This window comes from Trichechus manatus, unplaced genomic scaffold, assembly GCF_000243295.1.
Source record: "Trichechus manatus latirostris isolate Lorelei unplaced genomic scaffold, TriManLat1.0 scaffold00114, whole genome shotgun sequence".
Taxonomy (NCBI): Eukaryota; Metazoa; Chordata; class Mammalia; order Sirenia; family Trichechidae; genus Trichechus; species Trichechus manatus.
Genome location: NW_004444050.1, coordinates 5,887,469 through 5,909,758, shown reverse-complemented (window position 1 = coordinate 5,909,758; position 22,290 = coordinate 5,887,469). Strand labels below are relative to the sequence as shown.

General features: G+C 41.9%; 1 protein-coding gene across 2 annotated transcripts in view; it reads right to left on the bottom strand.

Annotated features, from left to right (window-relative positions):
• The window catches only part of HECW1 (HECT, C2 and WW domain containing E3 ubiquitin protein ligase 1), a 495,956-nt gene that overhangs the window by 130,229 nt on the left and 343,437 nt on the right, over positions 1–22,290 (bottom strand). Inside the window, exons 10-13 of one of the 2 annotated variants that reach the window (XM_004383962.1) lie at positions 19,192–19,292; positions 16,248–17,606; positions 11,155–11,256; positions 6,936–7,086 (exon numbers count right to left, since the gene is read on the bottom strand). In XM_004383962.1, the coding sequence (XP_004384019.1) occupies positions 6,936–7,086; positions 11,155–11,256; positions 16,248–17,606; positions 19,192–19,292 (1,713 nt within the window). The remainder of the gene's footprint in view (positions 1–6,935; positions 7,087–11,154; positions 11,257–16,247; positions 17,607–19,191; positions 19,293–22,290) is intronic. The other variant, XM_012557718.1, reaches the window with a different exon arrangement.

The window sequence follows — 22,290 nt, the reverse complement described above, 5'->3', positions numbered from 1 at the left end:
CATACTGAAGGCTGTGGTCTCTGATCTTCATCAGTAAGTGCTTCAAGTCCTCTTCACTTTCAGCAAGCAAGGCTGTGTCATCTGCATATCAGAGATTGTTAATGAATCTTCCTCCAGTCTTGATGCTGCATTCTTTGGACACACCCCTGACGCACAACTTTCCCAAGTTTAAACCATACAGTATCCCCTTGTTCTGTTGAAAAGATTGCTTCTTTGTCTATGTACAGGTTCCTCATGTGCACAATTAAGTGTTTTGGAATTTCCAGTTCTTCACAATGTTATCCATAATTTGTTGTTATCCACACAGTTGAATGCCCCTGCATAGTGAAAACACAGGCAAACATTTTTCTAGTATTCCCTGCTTTCAGCCAAGATCCATTGGACATCAGCGATGATATCCCCCATTCTACATTCTCTTCTGAATCCGGGTTGAATTTCTGGCAATTTCCTATCGATGTACTGCTGCAACTATTTTTAATTATCTTCAAATATTTTGAATTTTACTTGCATGTGATATTAATGATAATTTGTTCAATGATTTCAGCCTTCTGTTGGGTCACCTTTCTTTGGAATGGGCACAAATATGGATCTCTTCCTTTTCAGTTGGCCAGGCAACTGTCTTCCAAATTTCTTGGCATAGATGGGTGAGCGCTTCCAGTACTGCATCGATTTGTTGAAACATCTCAATGTATATTCCATCAGTTCCTGGAGTCTTGTTTTTCGCCAATGCCTTCAGTGTAGCTTGGACTTCTCCCTTCAATACAGTCTGTTCTTGATCATTTGCTACCTCCCGAAATGGTTGAACGTCCATTCCTTCCTGTGTCATTCACTATTTTGCCCATAGAATCCTTCAATACTGCAAATTGAGGCTTGAATTTTTTCTTCAGTTCTTTCAGCTTGAGAAATACCGAACGTCTTCTTCTCTTTTGGTTTTCTAACGCCAGATCTTTGCACATTTCATTATAATACTTTACTTTGTCTTTTTGAGTCACCCTTTGAAATCTGTTCAGCTCTTTCATTCATTATTCAGCTCATTTCTTCCATTCGCCTTAGCTACTCTACATTTAAGAGCAAGTTTCACAGTCTCTTCTGACATTCATTTTGGTCTTTTCTTTCTTTTCTGTCTCTTTAATGACCTTTTGCTATCTTTATGTATGATGCCCTTGATGTTATCCCACAACTCATCTGGTCATTAGTGTTCCGTCAGTCAAATCTATTCTTGAGATGGTCTCTAAATTCAAGTAGGATATACTGAAGGTCATACTTTGACTTTTGTGGATTTGTTTTAATTTTCTTACTGGGTGATTTTCACCTACAGTGTGTATAACAGTAGCCAGAAGCTCGTATTTTTGTCTGAGTGTTTTTAATAGGATGAAACTGTCCACTTTTTTTTTTTTCATGGTTGATACAATTAAGTTTCAAAGAGCATTTGCTATCACAGGTGCATACTAAAAATTCAGTACTCTGTTCTTCCTAGTCTCTCTCAACTATTCCTTTACCTTGATGAGTACTTGACATGTAAACAAGATGGCATGTGGATACATTTACAACTGAAATTAAGCCTCCAGTGTGCATTCCTGGCAAGTGAAAATGTCTCAAAGCCACTGTCCTGGTCTTAAAGAGCAAGATGTGGGAGATGGTGCTTTCTGTGTTCTTAAAGCCTGAGAGATGCTGTTTAGGGTTCAGTTTACAGGTTAAAAACAAATGACATTACCCAACAGCAGCAAAGGATACATTCTTCTCCTATGCCCATGGATCATTCTCCAGAATAGACCACATTTTAGGCCACAAAGTAAGTCTCAACAAATTCAAAAACATCAGAATAATACAAAGCATTTTCTCTTATCACAACAGTATAAAAGTAGATACAATAACAGGAAGAACAAGGAAAAAAAATCAAATACATGGAAACTGAATAACTCCCTGCTTAAAAACTACTGGGTAATAAAAGAAATCAAAGATGAAATAAAAAAATCCCTACGATCAAACAAGAATGAAAATACAATATACCAAAACCTCTGGGACACAGCAAAAGCAGTGTTCAGAGGTCAATTTACAGCAGTAAAAGTACACATTAAAAAAGAAGAAAGGGCAGAAATCACAACATTAACCCTATAACTCGAACAATTAGAAAATGAGCAGCAAAAGAATCCCACAGGTGCCAGAAGAAATGAGATGATAAAAACTGGAGCAGAAATAAATGAAACAGAGAACAGAAAAACAATAGAAAGAATCAACAAGACCAAAAGCTGGTTCTTTGAAAGGATCAATAAAATTGACAAACCGTTGGCCAAATTTGCAAAAGAAAATCAGGAGAAGATGTAAATAACCCAAATAATTAATGAGATGGGAGACATTACAACAGAACCAATTGAAATAAAAAGCATTATAACAGAATACTATGAAAAACTGTATTCCAACAAATTTGAAAGCCTAGAGGAAATGGACAAATTTCTGGAAACACACTACCTAACTAAACAAACACAAACTGAGGTAGAAATTTTGAATAGACCCATAACTAAAGAAGAAATTGAAGAGGTCATAAAAAACTCCCAACAACAACAACAAAAAATCCAGCACAGACAGCTTCACTGGAGAATTCTACCAAACCTTCAGAGAAGAGTTGACACTAATTCTACTCAAACTATTCAAAAACATAGAAAAGGGAGGAATGCTCCCAAATTCATTCTATGAAGTCAGCATAACCCTGATATCAAAGCCAGGCAAAGATATCGCTAAAATAGAAAACTATAGACCAATATGAATATAAATGCAAAAATTCTCAACAAAGTCCTAGCCAATAGAATTCAACAGTATATCAAAAAAATAATACATCATGTGGGATTCATTTCAGGCATGCAAGGATGGTTCAACATTAGAAAATCAATCAATGTAATCCGCCACATAAATAAGACAAAGTAAAAGAATCACATGATCATCTCAATTGACACAGAAAAGGCATGTGATAAAGTCCAACACTCATTCCTGATGGAAACTCTCAGCAAAATAGAAATAGAAGGGAAATTCTTCAACATAATAAAGGGCACTTATATAAAATCTACAGCCAACATTATCCTCAATGGAGAGAAACTGAAAGCATTTTTCTTGAGAATGGGAACAAGGTTGCCCTTCATCACCACTCCTATTCAACATTGTATTGGAAGTCCTAACTAGAGCAGTGAGGCAAGAAAAGGAAATAAAGGGCATCCAAACTGGTAAGGAAGAAGTAAAACTATCCCTTTTCACAGATGAGACGATCCTATACATAGAAAATCCCAAATAGTCCATAAGAAAGCTACTGGAACTAACAGAAAGATTCAGCAAAGTGGCAAGATACTAGATTAACATACAAAAATCAGTTGCATTCCTCTATAGCAACAAAGAGGACCTTGAAACGGAAATCAGGAAAACAATACCATTTACAATAGCCCCCCTAAAAGATAAAATACTTAGGAATAAACCTAACCAGGGGTGTAAAAGACTTATACAAAGAAAACTACAAAACACTACCGCAAGAAACCAAAAGAGACCTACACAAATGGAAAAACACACCATGCTCTTGGATAGGAAGATTTTACATTGTAAAAATGTCACTACTACCCAAAGTGGTCTACAGATATAATGCAATTCTGATCCAAATCCCAATAGTATTCTTCAACGAGATGGAAAGATAATCACTAACTTTATATGGAAGGGAAAGAGACTGAATAAGTAAAACATTATTGAAGAGAAAGAACAAAGTAGGAGGCCTCACACCTCCTGATCTCAGAACATACTGTACAGCCTGGTACTGGTACAAAGACAGACACATAGACCAGTGGAACAAAATTGAGAACGCAGAAGTAAATCCATCCACTTATGGACAGCTGATCTTCATAAAGTGCCAAAGTCCATTAAATGGAGAAGGGACAGTCTAACAAATGGTGCTGGCAAAACTGAATATCTACCTGCAGAAAAATGAAACAAGACTCATATCTCACTCCATACACAAAAGCAACTCAAAATGGATCAAAGATCTAAACATAAAACCTAAAACTATAAAGATCATGGAAGAAAAAATAGGGACAATGCTAGGGGCCCTAATAGATGGCATAAATAGCATACCAAACATAATTAAAAATGCATAGCCACCAGAAGATAAACTAGATAAATGGGACTGCCTAAGAATTAAACACCTATTCTCCAAAAGAGTAAAAAGAGACTGGGAAAAAGTTTTTGGCTATGACGTAGCCGACAAGGGGCTGATTTCTAAAATTTATAGAAAACTTCAACACCTCAACAACAAAAAGACCAACAATTCAATTAAAAAATGGGCAAAATATATGAATAGACACTTCACCAAAGAAGACATTGGTGGCAAATAAACACATGAAGAAATGCTCGTGATCATTAGCCATCAGAGACATGCAAATCAAAACTACAATGAGATATCATCTCATCCCAACAATCATGGCACTCATCAAAAAAATTAAAAAGCCAACAAACAACAAATGCTGCTGAGGTTGTGGGGAACTGGAAGTCTTAGACACTGCTGGTGGGAAAGTAAAATGGTTCAACCACTTTGGAAAACAGTGTGGTGCTTCCTTCAAAAGCTAAAAATAGAAATACAATATGACCCAGCAATCCCACTCCTAGGTATATATCCCAGGGAAATAAAAGCCTTGACATGAACAGACGTATGCACTCCCATGTTCATTGCAGCATTATTCACAATAGCAAAAAGATGGAAACAAACTAAGTGCCTATCAATGGATGAATGGAAAAACATCTGTGGTACAGACACAATGGAATACTATGCAACGATAAACACCAACGATGAATCTGTGAAACATTTCACAGTGTGGATGAACTTGGTGGACATTATGCAGAGTGAAATAAGTCAATCACAAAAAGACAAATATTGTATGAGACCATTACTATAAAACAATCAAGAAATTCTTTGATGGTTACCAGGGTTGGGGGTGGGGAGGAAAATCATCAACTGGAAAGAAGACACTTGTTAATACTGGTGAAGAGAAAGACACTACACGACAGGACCAAGGCAAATGAAGGCACTGAGACAAACACAAGAATAAAAGGCACTCATGATAATTACCATAACAGACAACCCTACAACAATAGTATTAACAAATAATAGTCTACGAATGGATATATACGTAGAGAGGTATGCTAAAGAAGAGTGGGAGGGTGTAACGGAGCACACCCACCTGCAGATACAGGTTGGATTGCAGACATTACTACATACCCATTTGTAGATGCTGCATGTATATTAAAATAGACAATAGAACACATAGTCATGGAAATTTCCCAGACATAACCAAACACCCCGTGGGGCAAAGTTACTAGGCTTGAAAGCCGAGGACCATAGACTAGGGGACATCTATGTCTATTGGCATAATATAGTTCATAAAGACAATGCTCTACATCCTACTTTAGTGAGCAGCGTCTATGGTCTTAAAAGCTTGCAAGCAGCCATCTAAGAAACAACTATTGGTCTCATCCTGCCTGAGCAAAGGAGAGTGGAGAAAACCGAAGACTCAAGGGTGCAATTAGTCTAAAGGACTAATGGACCACATGAACCACAGCCTACATGACCCTGAGACCATAAGAACTCGATGGTGCCTGGCTACCACTACTGACTGCTCTGACTGGGACCACGATAGAGGGTCCTGGGCAGAGGGGGAGAAAAATGTGTAACAGAAATCAAATCCATAAAAGAGACCAGACTTACTGGTCTGATAAGAGACTGGAGGAACCCTCGAGACTATGCCTCTAAGACACCCTTCCAACATGGAACTGAAGCCGTTCCCAGGAGACCACCTTTCAGCTGAACAATAGACAGGCCTATAAAATAGCCAATAACACCTGAGAGGAATGAGCTCCCTAAAACAGTTAATTGTATGGAACAAAAGGGCAAAATCTGCCCAAAAGCAAAGATGAGAAGGCAGGAAGGTGTAGGAAAACCAGAGAAAAGTTAACAGGGAACCTAGGGCGGAAATTGGGAGAGTGCTGGCACATTGAGAGGACTGTGACCAATGTCTCTGAACATTCTGTGTACAAATTGTTGAATGGGAAACTATTTTGTTCTGTAAATGTTCACCTAAAGCACAATAAAATACTAACAAAACAAAACAAAAACAAATGACATCTTTTCAAGTTCATTAGTGAGGGTCTAGGTTTCAGACAAAACAATTCTCAAAATATGTTTTTACACATTTCTTTTCCTATGATGAAACATTTGAAACACTATTATTTCTGAGCATATAGAAATTATGGGACCAGGGTAGACAGTGATTCGTGACACAGTTTTTCTCTAAGCAGCTTTTAGTATTCTTATGGAGCCTATCTTTGTAATATTTTTAACTGTTTGAGCTCTGAACTCCCATAAGACTCTAATGATGAATATGGACCAGGCTTCTGGGAAAATGTGCATCCCTATATAATTTTGCATACAATTATTGGAGGGTTCATGGAATCTTACCACCATTGGTAATACCCTGGGGGACCCATGAGCCCTTGTTAAGAACTCCTGTTTTCAAGCCTGGGCCATCAAGAGGGACAGAAGACTTCTTTAAATGGCATTCAGACTTTGCTTGTCTCCGGCCACCAAAGTCTAAATCCAGCATTCCAAGTACCCACAATGAGCAGGCTTTTGAATATACTTAATTCCTTTCAAGTCTCCTCATACAATCTGAGCAGGAGACTGTAAGAGGAAGTTTCTTTTTTATTGTGCTTTAGATGAAGGTTTACAGAGCAAATCAGTTTCTCATTAAACAATTAGTACACATATTGTTTTGTGACATTGGTTGCCAACCTCATGACGTGTGTTCAACACTCTCCCCTTCTTGACCTTGGGTTCCCCATTAGGAAGTTCCTTTATTTTCATTCTCCTTTCACTGTGGTTCTTAGAAGCCCATTGCATACTGATCACCAACCGCCTGTTGAGTTGCTCCATCTGCTGGACGGACCCTGATCTCCGCATCCCGTCAGGGGTGGCTGCTGCTGTAGGACGCTGCCAGGTGGTCGTGCGGTTCACGTGGTCCACATAAAAGACCCGACCGTGGCTGTCAATTCGAGCTTCCCAGTCTAGTGTTGAAATAAAAAGGAAAGAAAAAAAAAAAAAAAAATCAAGGACAAACTACTGACCTGTGTGTGGTAGACACCATTCCAGGTCTTCTGCAGGTAGAACTCACCTATTTCTCCCTCCAGTCCTGGGGCAGGAAGAAAGGGCCTTGCTTCAGCCAGAACCACAGTGGAGCAGCTAGCCCCTGATAACTACCCTTTGGTTAGTTGCTGAATGCCTTCAGACACCAGCCAAAGCACCCGGGGGTTGGTGTGAAATCAGTCACTCTAGAAAAGACCTTACTGAACTCAGATTCTCTGTTGGGCTGTTTAAAACAATAATTGTGACTCCTCGAATATGACCTACATTAGAATTATTACAACTTCTACAGAGAAAGCATGATGCTTAATTTAATCCTTTCTTAAAAAATTTACATCTTAACTGTCAATCTTGTTGGCTACAGGGATGACAGCAAGAAGCTGGCAACATCCTCCAGCGTGAGCTGACACCGGTGATGCTGCAGAATGCTTTCTTTGCTCAATCTAATAGAGGGGGACTAGGTTCTGTGGAGGGAATAAAAGTACTCGTAGTTAAGGAATTTTAATGTATGCTTCTAAAACACTGTATGTGCAACTTTTTTTGCTGTTAGGTGCAGTCCGTCAATTTTAGACTCATAGTGACCCCATATGACAAAGTAGAACTGCCCCATAGGGTTTTCTAGGCTGTAATCTTCATGGAGTCCACAGCTACCACTGCTTATGCCTGTTTTGGAAACCTTGGTGGCGCAGCAGTTAAGTGCTGTGGCTGCTAACCAAAAGGTCAGCAGTTGGCATTCACCAGGTGCTCCTTGGAAACTATGTGGGGCAGTTCTACTCTGTCCTATAGGGTTGCTATGAGTCGGAACTGACTAGACAGCAATGGGTTTGGGTTGTTTTTTTTGAATCATCATGGGAGGAGATCATCAGTTCTTTCTCTTGCGGAACCTCTGGGTGAGTTCAAACCACTGACCTTTCAGTTAGCAGCTGAAAGTTTAAGCATTGCGCCACCAGGGCTCCTTATGTGCAACTTTAAATGACCTCTGTCTAACACTTAGCAACCCTAATTGATTTCCACTTCTCTTGAGAGGGCGAACAGAAGGATTTGGTACTGAGGGATTCGAGGCATCTTTTTGATAAACTGGGAAATCACAGTGCATATTCTGAAGGATCCACTCATCTGTTGCTGCCAAATATCTCTTGACCAAAACAAAACAAATAGCAACTGTTAACAAACATCAAACTTTTAAATACCTCTATGTGGACAGTAATCATCCCAAACAGTAGAGGGAGCCCAAGATAAAGATAAGTCCCTTTACTTCCTAAATTAAATGAAATAAATAAGTAAAAGGTGGAAGCATAGATGATACACTATATGATACATGTAGGGGCTGGGCGGTGTGGATGGGAAAGCCATCAAAGCTGAGAGAGCTGGAAGGAATGTATATGTTTCTGAGCTTAAAATAGAAGAGCGAGGTCTACTGTCCAGCAATTGGCAAAGCTTTTGGAGTCCACATGTGAAAACAACAGCAACCTGATAAAGTTATGCTGAAAAATGCATTAGACTAAAGAAGAAAGAGAAAAAATGACTGTATCAGGAAGGAAACCATTCATCCTTTTAAGTGAGAAAAGCCATAGCTTTTGGGAGTAGTCCAGGTATTAAAAATTCTGTTGAAAAATGATCATTCAGGTAATGACATAGCAACTCTCATTTTTTTTTAACCAAAAAACTCAGTGTCTTTGGTATAGTTGTGGTTTTATGTGTATATAGCACATCTCTCTGCTTGTGAACATCGTGGCTTATGTCTGACATTTACCTGAGGAATTGCCAAATAATGCCGAGTAAAAACTAAAATATCAGAAAACACCAAATTTAACTTCTAAGATACTTTGAAAGAAAAATGTAGTCAGATTGTATAAGTATGTTCCGGGGGTTTGATTAAGATGAACTATTAGATAGTTCTGCTCTCAACTGGTAGTTGTAAATGTTAGCTTACTGATGATACGTGTGTACGTAAGCATGATCAATAAAAAAACAACAACAGTTGTTGTTGAATCTATTCTGACTCATGAAGACCCCACATGTGTTAGAATACAGCTGTGCTCCATAGGGTTTTTAATGGCTGATTTTTTTGGAAGCAGGCCACCAGGCCTTTCTTCCAAGGCACTTCTGGGCGTACTCAAATCTCTAATCTTTTGGTTAGCAGTCGAGGGCGTTAACCATTTGTACCAGAGACTCCTAGGTAACTGATCTTGATCTGAAAATTGTGACGTTTCCAAGGTTCCCAAACTGATATTAGCAAAAGCAATTGGACGATTCTTTTTTCTTGCCTCCAACACAACTGTCATCCAACCAAGAATGAACGTTAATCTTTGAAGAGTATCACGTTATTCAGTTGAACTGCACAAAATCCTTTCATCACTCTATGAACTAGGGACTATGCCAGGTCCTGAGGACACAGAACTGAGTAAGACATGGCCCTTGCCCTCCAGGTGCCAACAATAAAGAAAGAATTTTTTCAAAAACAAAGCTTGAACCTCATAAATTCTCTAGGGGGGAGAAAAAACTTAGAGAGTGGGGCAATGACAACGATAATTTCTCTCCACAAGTTTTAATATTTCCAAATTCATGGAAAAGAATATTGGTCAGATAGAAAGGCTCTTTTACCAATATCTTAAATATCTGAATGCGTAGTGGTAATTCATATAACCTTATAGTCAGAAAATGATAGCTTCATGTAATCTGAGATGATGGGCATGTTTTCTGGGTTGCCTTGTAAAAAATTTACTTTCATATATTTTATAAACCAAAAGAAAAAATTCCAAATGGAACTTCAGGCCTCAGCATTTACCGATGGGCTCGACACTATGATGTCATGAGTTTGCTGAAATAGACATCTGAAAATGGCACTTTTTCAAGGCTAGGGGTTGGCCCTCAAAAAAACAGATACGATGTTCCTTCAACTTAACCCAAATATTAAAGATGTTCATTATTTTCTCACTGATTAAATTGCAGTTGAACAGGGAAAATAGTGGTGTTCATTCAAAATATGTCACATTATCAAGAACAGATGAATTAAGAAATAAACATTTCTCCTTTTGAAAACTGTGACTGCTTAATGTAAGCACAGGAAAAAGACTGTAGAGAAACATTGGTTCCTTGCATCCTGGAAAGACTGCAGTTGTAAAACCTATCAAATTTTAAAGGTTGCCTTTTCTTGGAAAGTAAGCATAAACCAAAGCAGAGATGATCTAGAATTCATAAATGTATGTGATGCTAAGTGAATGTGTAATGTCCGAAGCATCGGTTCCTCCTTTCAAATTTATTATAATGGAGAATTAGAAGGTTAAAGCTGAAAGAGAACTTAGATTACTTACTCCAAATCTAGCACTTAGCAGAAGAGGAGAATGAAAGCTTTACTTTACAAATGAGAAACCTGAGATCCTGAGAGATTAAATGATTTTTCCAAGTTCAGATGACTCGTTAGCTAATTATTTATTACACACTACAGGTACTGGGAGAAAATGATATTGATTTCTATTCCTAAAGATGATATTCTGCCTGGAAACCTATAAAAACTACAGAAGAAATTTGGGGGTGTTTGCTATCAATTCAAGTTATAGTAAGAAAAAATGCAAGTTCATGTATCCTGATGGGTTGAAGTTGTTCTATTATATGGAGATGCCTGGGGCATAACAGATCCAATGGAGAACAATAGGAGTATTCTATCCTGAACTGCAAACTTTTAAATGTAAAATAGTAAAACTTGTGACTTGAGGGTCATAAACTATTTGCAAAGGCTAGTCAAGTCTTGCAAAGAAATGCTCTCCGTTTCCAAAGTGGAGGGGCACTGAAGACACTGGGTTATCTCTTCAAGATCATGTACTGAAACCATTAGTCAAAAACCCATTCTTATAGTAGGTGTCATACTGTTTTCTGATAATAGCAATGCATGGAGTTGGGGAAGAGTCTGGATGTTTATGTACAAATTCATACTGACCTGTTCAGACTTGATAGGAAGAGTTAAGACATAGATTTTAAAAACTAAAGCTTACTTGGTGGAAGAGGCTCATCGATTGTTGGGTAGTGATGATGTTCAGGCCTCAAGGAAGGAAGCTGGCTTACTGGCTGGGAATTATGGAGTCTAGGACATTCACCTACGGACAAGATAGTCAAGACATTTAGATTCATTCACTGCTGTGGCAATGTCATCAAAAAAGAATACTGTAAATCCAGCTACTACAAGAAACAACCTCCAAAGGGTGGGCAATCAATTTTTTGTGTCAGTTTGCTATGTTCACAGTCATTCATGAGAGAAGATTATTTAAAAAAAAAAAAAAAAATCCAAAGAAAAATATAAATGCTTCATGACCAGTGATCTGTACCACCCAGACCAATATATAGGATCAGAACCTGGTTTTGTAACTACCTGGATTTACTTAATGGGAAGGTGGCATCAGAAAGCTACATACGAAAAAACCAGCAGAACCTGACTTAGCTCGGCAAAGCAGCCAGTCGTATTTGAACGAAAGTCCTGTCATAGCTTGGTTGGCCTGTATGAAATTACAGCTCCTGATTTGGATGGGTTTCACCAGAGGGCTGCCAAGAGGCTGTGTTCCAGATTTTTCTTTTATTTTTAATGAAACTCTCGGATAGTGCCTTTCCAAGATGGAGTTAAGGAGCCAGTGCACTAAGAATGTCCAATTCCTGTAATGTGGAAGCTAGAGAGTAGGGTGGGGAGCCAAGGTACTATGGGATAGAGTGACTGCTTCAGATGAATTTGAGGAGGAATCAGACAAGCTGGGGTGCTCTGGAAAGAGGAAAGGACAAGAGACAAAGTAGATAAGGCAGGAAGACTTAGACAGGAAAACTTGAAACACAGAAGTGGGATAGAAGGAGGAAGAAACACAGACATGGGGACATTTTAGAAATGAACATTATATTCACAGAATGCATGCCTCAAATTATTATATGCTGTTGTTCATTGCCGTCGAGTCGGCTCCGACTCATGGCTACCTCATGGATAACAGAATGAAACGTCGGTCCTGTGCCATCTCAGTTAAGACTTACAGTGAACTGAACAAGGTTTTAAAAGGGTGTTCCTGTTTCAGGATGTCATCAGGACCTGGTAAGGAAACACTGTGTGTAGGGGAGCCATTTGGATGGAGGACACAGCCCTAGCTGTTTGGGTCACATAATCAGAGACAACTGCTCTTCATCTCTGGGGCGCTTGGAGGCCCCAGGCCACGAGATGGCCTCCGTTCAGACGGGTTTCCTCCTAGTCTCACGTGATTCTGGTTTTCTTGCAATAGCCCCTACTGGTCACTCAGTAATACTCAGGCCTTCTCCCGTCCCCATCCTTCCATGACTGATGTAAATAACAGGTGGTCCATTATCCCTTGGGTCAAAAACGAGAGAAACTGTGAAAAACGGTGGTTTAGATATTTATGGGATCTCCAATTCGGAATCTTTCCTAGAATGTCCATATGTGGAAAGGATGATGATCTCTTCTTACTATATATCTCAGGGTAAAATTCTAGATCCATAGAACTAATCAAAAATGAAAGTAAATTAATAAGGAAGGAAGCTGGAGGGGGTTTAATTTAGCAGTGTAATTCCTAGAGCTGACTGGCAAACGGAGTGTTAAATGCGAAATATAATATCCTTATTCTTTGTGTAAACTCTTGTGTGTTACTCGAATCCTTGGGGTCCTCTGAAACCCTAATGACAACGAAAGAAGGTACCCATCATGCCAGCACACAGCTCATTATGGACTGTCTTCTGTGCTTAAGAGGCAAACACACTCATGTTTGTTTTTATGTGTGTTTAGGGTCAGAAATTAAAACAAAACAAAACATGGTACAGTTGTTATGTCACCAGCTGCTGCATTTGTAGTTTGGTAACTTTTTTTTTTTAAAGACCAAACTTACCTGGTTGTAATTAATTCAATCAGTCAGGGAAATTACTCCTCCAAGCTAGTGGAAACATACTATTGTCGCTTGCCTGGGGTTAATGGAGCTGATCCCACCTGCTTGTGAAACCCAAGCAAATGCAATGACGTGACTGACACATCTCAGCCGGCTGAATGGATGGAGCATACTGGAGAGCAAGCAATTATGTTCTGCACAAAGACGCTGTCCCGCACAATAACTCCTTGCCACAGACACAAAGCAAGTCTTCAGACCTGCTAGAACATTTGAGAAGGAAACTCAGGATAAAAATAAGGGAGTTTCTTTTAAGTTCTGTTCTGTTTATAAATAATATGACCAAAGTGCAGAGAAAGGATAGATCAGCTAGAATCTTTCTTGAAGTAAAGTGATTTACGCCTAACGATGTGAAGTTTTTTCCTTGAATAACGCAGTGCAAAAAACGTAAATTCAAAGGATTGTCTTGGGTGAATTATATAATACAACTTTAAAAGTTAGCCTCAGTGCTTTTCTGCCTGGAAGAACCCATTAAAAAAAGGTGCAACAGCTAGCAGAGCTCGGGCACTTAGTAGGTGAGAGCAGAGTGCTTTATGCATATCATCTCATTGAATACTTCCAATAACGCTGTGAAGTAGGTTCTACCATTATGCCCATTTTACACATGAGGAAACTGAGGCACTGACAAGTTAGGTAACTGGGCTAAGGTATCACGGCTAGGAAATGCTGGGACTGAGCTCATGACCACAACATCATTATACTGCTCTTTTCATTCTATCTGTAAAAGGTTTTTAAAAACTATTTTAATTTGAGATTATAAAAGGAGGGTTTTATAGAGGGAAGAGAAGCAAGCACCAGGTAAAGAATGTATACTCCATAAGTTGCTGCAGACATATTTCTACGTGGGCATGCGTACAGTGAGTCTACCTTGGTTAACCTAACGCAGTTTCTACAGTGAAAGAATTTGCAATCTAAGAAGTCACAGTAAGGGGGCCAGAGTGATTCCTCCAGAAGAAGAGGGCACCCAGGTGAGCATGTATCAAGCAGGTTATGTCGAAGCCCTACTTTCTTTGAGCATTTGCTGTTGGAAAGCCCGGTGGTGAGTAAGGAATGAATCTACAACACAGTCCCCATGAGCTCAGCAACTCACTGCTGTGGTGGGTACGACTAACTGTGAAGTCGTGTACCAACAGATGCACGGTCTTAATGGGCTCAACAGTCTGCCAGGAATTTTATTTCCCACTGTAACCACCACAGTAAAGCATATAGGCACTTTTCTGAATTTACAGCCTCAAACTCTTTCCTGCGTTTTCTCTTGGCATGATTGCTCCCCTCTACTGGACTGTCAGCCCCTCAAGGCACAGACAGTGTCTTGTTTTGTAAAACATGCTTTTATATAAATGTATACTAAGCCAATGTTCAATTAACCATGTGTGGGTTATCTATCAACATGGCTGCCAAAATACCACCCAGTCTAAAACAGGGGTTAGCAAGCTACGAATCTGGCTTGCTGCTGCCCGTGGTTGTGTGCCCCCAAGCTAAGAATGGTTTTTACACTCTTAAAGTGAAAAATGTTAAAGAAAAAAAAGATACAAAAAAACAGCCTTTTGGCAAGAGCAGTTGTTTGATCTGGCCTCTTGGCCTGTAAAGCCTAAAATATTTACTATCTGGCCCTTGATAGAAAAAGTTTGCTAACCCATGGTCTAACACATCCCTGTGAGTGCCTATGTATGCCCTTTTGTGTGTGTATCATCAAATTTCCTCACAGTGTAATTATTTGTTTATGCCTGTGCTGCCCAGCAGGTGTGAACCCCTTGAGGACAGGGGATCACAAGGGTTTCAGGTTTTTTGAGTAGCATACATACATTATCCTGTGCGATTTGTCTTCCTATGCCTGGCACGAAACACCTGGCCTACAACAAAGAAGGTACTCAAAACATCCTTGAACAAAGGACTTTCCATCCCATTCTCACTCCTCCTGGTTGCCTATCTATATTATCTATCACCACTCTTTCCTCCCGTGTTTCTCTTTCTCTATCAATTTCTTGAGCTTCTCCTTGTCACATGCATCATCCTCCCTCACTCTTTTCTCTAAAATGTCCTATTGGTCATGTTAAATATTTTTAAATTATTTTTTATGTTCATTTTAGTTCTTGTTCAAAAAATTTGTAGGCACCAGGCATTTGTTTAGGTGCTGGGAATTCAAACATTAAAAAAGACACACTTCTGGCCCTTGATGAGCTTACAATCTAACGATAATACCATCACATTTTGTTTGGATGCAAAATTATACAGCAAAACAGCAAAAGAGCAGAGAGTGTATTTTCTCTTTGAAAACAACTGAATTATTTCATAAAATTATGTGGCTTTTCAATTTACTTTTTTTCCCCCCTCTGTTACTGTCGCTTGACTGGAAAATGGTTCCCAACCTTGGGCAAGGAAATACAAATTGATTTAATATATGCTTCCACAGATATGACTAAGAAGGAAAGTCTCTTGTTAAAACACAGAATACATATTAAGCTAAAGCTGGCACTTCTGGATTAGAAATCTTATTTGAGGCAAAGTGATTTACCCACTCATGACATTCTTCCCATCCATTAGTCGAAAACAAAGCAAAACAAAGGCAAACAACAAGCAACAAACCCAACAAGGAGAGTTGAGCAGACAAACGATGACAAATACACACAGGCAATACTTATTCTTATGTACAAGGGATAGTTAAATCCTGAAACAGAGGTAATAGCGTTTTGCAACTGATGTCAACATTTATTGCTCATCGCCAACGTGCTGTGGGGAGTCAGCGGTTCTGTTTAAACATGATCCACCTAATGTTGTTGATAGACTATTCCCCACTTATATCCATTAATACTAGGTTGGGAATTCTGAAAGCTGTCAAGACTAGAAGGGTAACACGTACACTAACCAGTTCTGGTGATTAGTTAAAACAACCGGAAAAGCACACATACAAGTGCACGCTCACATTCAACTAGTTGTAATTCTTGGCGTATATATGGGACGTGAAGGGGTGTCAGCTATCCGTATTCAACTATACATAGATACACATATACACATGCACACTCTGTGTACAAGACAGGCAGACACGGCCCCAGCAACCCTCATTCAGACTGGTCCCACCCCTTCGTGGTGTTTTAATCACGGTGGTGAGACCAGTTGTCCCCATGGTGGCTCTATGCTCACTCTGATCAGCTTTGAGGTCTAACCTTCTCTCCGATTGCTTGGCCCAGCCACCGGGGACTCCAGCCCGTCCGCGGTGCTCGCCGCGCTCTCGCCGGGGCCGGCCAGCTCGTCTGGCCACGGACCCGGGCCGTTGGCGGCCTCCGGGTCCAGCTCAGGGCTCTGCACCGAGTCCGGCACGGACTCGAATGCGCTGTTCTCTTCCTCCTCGTCATCCTGAGAGGAGAAGACGGTGCTCTCGGAGATCTTGGCGCTGTCCACGGAGGAGAAGCGGGTGTGGCTGGCGAACCTGCTGCCGCTGTTGTAGCAGGACGGGCTGTAGCAGGAGGCGCTGTAGCAGGAGCTGCTGTAGCAGGACGTGCTGTAGCACGAGGAGCTGTAGCACGAGGGGCTGCAGCAGGACGCGTCGCAGCCCTCGCAGCTGTGGTCCCCGCCCTGCCGCGGACTGAAGTCGCTCTCACTCCCGGTGCTGGGGTGCGGCTCGCCGTCCAGCACTGGGCCATTGGCCATGCTGGGGAACGGGTCTCTAGAGTGGCTGTGTGGCGCCAGGCCTGGAGTCGCCCCCTCGAGTACTTCCCCATCCTCTTCCATGGCAGGTGCGTCCGCAGCCACCATGTCCACCTCGCTGAGCCCGTCTTTCTCTGAGAAGTCCTTGCGGGTGGACTCCTCCTCGGCGCCGTCCTCCTCTCCGGCGTGGCCGCTCTGCGCCGAGGGCATGCTGTGCAGCAGGGTGTGGATGCGAATGTAGTGCGTGCGAGGGGTCTCGGGGTCACCGCAAGCAGATGCGATGACCGTCTCCAGCTCGGACACCGGCAAAGAGCAGGGCCTGCTTTTTCTCTGCACCGAGGCCCGCAGCTGCAGCGTGCCCTCTTCCAGCTCCAGGGTAGACAGCTCCTCCTCCCCCTCCTGCTCCTGCTCTTTTTCTTCCTCCTCCACTTTCCCTGTGGGGCTCGCTGTCCGGGCCTCCTCTGCCATCAGCTCCTCGGTGCTGGCTAGGGCTTCACCATCCTCCAGCAGCAGTGGGGGTGGCGCCTCCTCACCCAGGTCCAACTCCTCTGCCAGTTCTTCTGCACTCAGGCAGGGCTGGGGGTCTTCTTGCCCTGGGGCCAGAAGCTCCCCAGCCCCTTCAGGTGCCCCAGAGACCATGCCATCGTCTCCTGCCTCGGTGCTTGCTGCTTCCTCCAGGGGTTTGGCCAGCTCCAGGCTCTCGCTCCCTGAACCATCCACCGCAATGCCCTCACTCAGCAGCTCTGGCTTCGCGCTCTCCGAGGGTCCTGGGGCATCATACAGGGGCTCTGGACCGCTGCTTTCCACCAGGTTGTTCATGGCGCTGTCCTGAATTTCGGCAGACTCAGGCTCAGTACTCAGGGAAATCTCCTCATCATCTGCTGGCAAGAAAAGAAAAAAAAAGTCATTCCTTCCAGAAAAGGACATTGTGGTGTTAGTATAGGCCACTGGACATGCAAGTCACAGCCAAGGGATTTCTATATTAGGATATTGGATGTAGGGGTTGATAAGTGCTTGTCATTGGCCAGAGCTCTGCTGAAAAAATTCTGTAAGAATTAGTTATCATTGCATTAAGGAAAATTTGCAGTCCTGGATATAGCTTAGAATTCTGTTTCAACGCAATTAATTTTTTTTTTTGTTAAAACATCCAAAACCTAGCACCTACCCCAGTGCTTGGAACATAGTAGGTGCTTGACAAATGTTTGCTACAAGGACCGACTTCCAGAGATGGGAGTGGAGGCATTTATAATTCCTTGATGATCCCTGGCAAGGCTAATTATACTTGCGCAGAATATTTCCTGTGGCTGGCTCCTGTGGGGTAGGGTAAACCAGGTTCTTAGGCAACTAGAGAGAAGGAAAGCACTGGATGATGGATGAGAGAAACCTGTCATTGAATAACACAGGCTGTGAGCCTTCCAACATTTGGAGCTTACTGTAATAGAAAAATAAACAAGGTCTACACACCATCAAGAAATAGACTACCACTTTTCAGCTCTGTCTTCCCCTGGTTGCTCTATTGGATCCCTGCCAGGTGCAAACTTCCCATCTCAACCGCACTAGTCCAGTTCACTAGTGGAAGAAAAACAAGCTCTTTGGGGAGCCTTAAAACATCCTTACTGCTACACTGCAGAAAGGGTCGGTTTTATTCTCAGAATGTAGGAAAAGTCTGAATGTGAAAGAATGAAACTCGTGGTGTTTTCGTACAATCTGAGTTGTATACTGGGCATGGCACAGCAACTGGAGTTTAATAGGTGGGTAGTGATACACTCCAGGTTCTGATTTCACAAAAGCTTCATTAGCTTTAACAGCAACTCATAAGTATGGCCCCGGAGGACCTAACAATTCTCAGCGTGATCTACACTTAGTATGGGGCTGTGGAAGAGGAGCCAAAGTGGAATCAAGAGGCATCTCATCATTCTTATTTGGAAATATAGTTTGCCTGGAAAGCTGAACAGTGGATGATTGTGAAGTTTTCTGTCCAATTTATACTTTTTCGTTTTCCCTCTGCCACTGGAAGAATCCATTACACAATTATAATTCTTCGACAAGATGACATGCTCTGTCTCCTGGTTAGTCTATCCATTATTATTAGATAGGAAGAGAGGTTTCTCATTTATGCAATGATTAAACATCTACTAAACACCTCCTATGTGCCAGGTAGTACAGTGGGTGCTGGGAGTAAAAAGATAAATTAGACAAGGCTCCATACCGATAGTGGCCTCACTATCAACCCCCACTCCACTGTCTAACTGTCTACCTTTGGGTCATCAGAATGAAGAGGAGCTTCTCAATCAAGGGGACAGCAACCTGGCTTCCAGAACAGATCACTGGCTTCTGGCCTCAAATGGAGAAGATAGGGAATCACAAAACCTAGGCTATTTCTGGAGAGAACCATGGTTATTGTATTTTAGAGAAAGGAACCACACTATGCCGCTAGCATAGGATGAGACATGTTGAAAATACCTGGGTGGATGGAGGAAGTGATCTCAAATCGGAATTGCAGCTGTCCACTCACATGATCTGTTGGAAGCCTGCGGCCAAGTGTATAGCTGACCACCCTATCCCTAGAAGGAAATAAACACCGTCACAGATCTGGTCAATACATCTCCTTCCAAAGACCATAGTGTGTTTTCTACCCCAGTGGGTTAGGTGGGCAAGCCCAGGGAAAACCTGCTCCCAGGAGATGATGATCTGCTTAGGTACATAGGAGATGATCCTAAGGTAAACATGGGAAAGTATGTCTGCTCAACAGCACTGAAAACCTTCAAGGAAACCCTTATCTAATCTACTAAAGCAGGAGTCCCCAAATCTGGCCCACCACCTGTTTTTGTATAACCACGAGCTTTTTATATTTTTAAACACTTGGAAGGAAAAAAAAAAAGCAAAAGAGGAGTCACATTTTGTGACACATGCAAATTATATGAAAGTCAATCGTAGCGTCCATATATAAAGTTTTACTGGAACACAGCCCAGGCTGACAAGTTCACGTATTGTCTGCTTTCGTGCTCCAGTGGCAGAGGTGAATAGTTATGCCAGAGACCAGACGGCTTGCAAAAGCCTAAAATATTTACTATTTGGCCCCTTATAGAAAAAGTTTGTTGATCTGAGTTCTAAAGCAAAAAAGACGTGGATATCCTGTGCCTGCTTTTCCTATGTGGGCGGCCATTTTCCAAAACTCCCTTAAATAGTAATGGACACCAGCAATGGTATGCAATGGTATACAGTGACCAGGAAGGGGTGCCGTCATGGTTACTGGACAGCCTGTGCAGTGCTACAGAGAGAACAGAGCAAAGCATGCCTCCTGAGCTCGGTCCACAGGCCCGTGACTGCCAATTTACACCTATTCCAGGGCTGGAAACTCCACCCTGGGCTTTGGCATCCTCCCCTCTCCTCAGCCAAGGCATAAAGAAATTATTAAAAAGAAAACCATCCAGGAGGAATCAATCTGAATCTTTGCTATTATATTTTCATCAACACCGTAGCTTCAGCAGAGTAAATTGCCCTCTAGCTTGCTTAAATAGAAGGAGGGACCACCTTGGAACATTCAGGAATGAACACTTCCAGTGCACCCAATAATAAGAAAGACATAATTCCAAAGTCGATTCGTACTCAGATGGTTCTGCATTCATTCCATTTATTCATTTGTGACATTCCAATAAAAAGATAAATCATGGGCTGGGAGTGTTTTAATCTTTCTTTTTAGAAAACGCTGACATGATGAAACAAACAATATATCCTGATGACCCACTGAGTCAATGCTTTTCATTGATAAGCCATGGTTTAGTGTTTGGACTTGCTTGGAAGTCTATTAACTACAGCATTATATGTGGGAGAAGTAGAATGAGTGACAATATCCTGTTTATTTAGAAATGGCCTTATTATGAAGTAGGTCTACTACAACTATAAGAAAGACATCCCGAACCCAAAACTTAATTGAAATCAGGGGAATGCTTAACTTGCGTACTGGATAATCCACCCCTGTCACTAAAAAAATGGTTCAGGGCAGTCGGTGATATTTGCAATGTGAAGATGAGATGGTAGGGGCTAGAGATCTTCAGTGGAGGCAAAGTCAGTGGAGGGGTGGGACGTTATTAAAGGAATCGAGGGAGTGATGGAAATGAGAGTGAGTGTGTGTCTGTAGAGAAGAGGAGCGAATATCTGAGGGCAGGAGGTGGCCAGAGTGGCTGCCATAAAAGGTTCCTAAAGCAGTGGATGCAGGGGGACTGGTTGGGAGTTTATTTGCTGGGGGCAGAGGAAAGCTGTGGTGGGAGGCAGATTCATTTGTTTTCTGGGTGCACTCTGGACATAGCCCGGGTCCTGACTAGCCACTACGTCTGAGGCTATCGCCCCAATGCCTGCTCTTACACTGGGACACCTCTGGAATGGGCAGTCCTGTAGCTGTGATCTCCAGGAGCCTTGGAAAGCTGTGGGACTTCTCTGAATAAAGCAGCACCTAGCCTGGGTAGAGGAGTTGCCCCCTTGGCCACCAGGGGGCAATGTGTTACTCCATCATGGGTGATGATGAGAGGAGACTGCCTCTATGGTGGCTGTGGCTTCCCCTTAGAGGGTTTACATTCATTTACACTCTATCTGTGCTCCTCTTTTTCCCTGGGTAGTAAGAACACTGTTCTGGTAAGGGAAACCCTTTTCTATCTACTTCCACCACCTTTCCACACAAGGAGGCAGGAGGGCAGGACAATTATGTGAAGAAATGAGCCAATCAACTTTGGCTCATGAAAAGTGCTTAAAATGCGAGACTAGGCGGCTTCTCCCTGTGGTTGTAGCAAGCAGGGGAAGGAAGTTGAGTTCAACAGATATTCATTGACTATCCAGTGTATGCTGGAAGAAAGGCTTGGCAATCTACTTCTGAAAATTAGCCAATGAAAACCTTATGGATCATGTCAGGGTTAAGGCTGTGTGTCAACTTGTCTAGACCATGATTCTCAGTAGTTTGGCAGTTATGTAACGATGCAGTTTGGCAGTTGTGTAATGATGTAGTTTGGCAGTTATGTAATGATGTAGTCATCTTCCATGATGTGATCTGATGTGATCAGCCAATCAGTTGTAAGGGAGTTTTCTAGGGGGTGTGGCCTGCATCCAATATATGTGTGTGTGTGTGTGTGTGTGTGTGTGTGTGTGTGTGTGTGTGTGTGTGTATAGGCTTGCAAAGCTCGCTCGCTTGCCCTGGATATTGCATCTGGCAAAGCTCACTTGCTTGCCCTGGATCTTGCATCTGGCTTGTCATCATCTGACTTCCGGGTCTTGAGACTTGAACCAGCAGCCTGCCATATTGCCTGCTGATCTTGAGATTCATTAGCCTCCACAGCCTGTGAGCCAGAAGCCTGCTGTCTTACCTGCTGATCTTGGATTTGTCAGCCTCTACATCCGTGAGCCATCTGACCTTCTGATCTTGGGTTCTTCAGCCGCTGCAGCTATGTGAGTCAGGAGAAGCCTTCAGCCTGACACCTAACCCACAGACTTGGGACTTGCCAGCATCTATAACTGTGTGAGCCTTTTCCTTGAGATAAATATCTCTCTTTGTGTGTGTGTATATATATATAT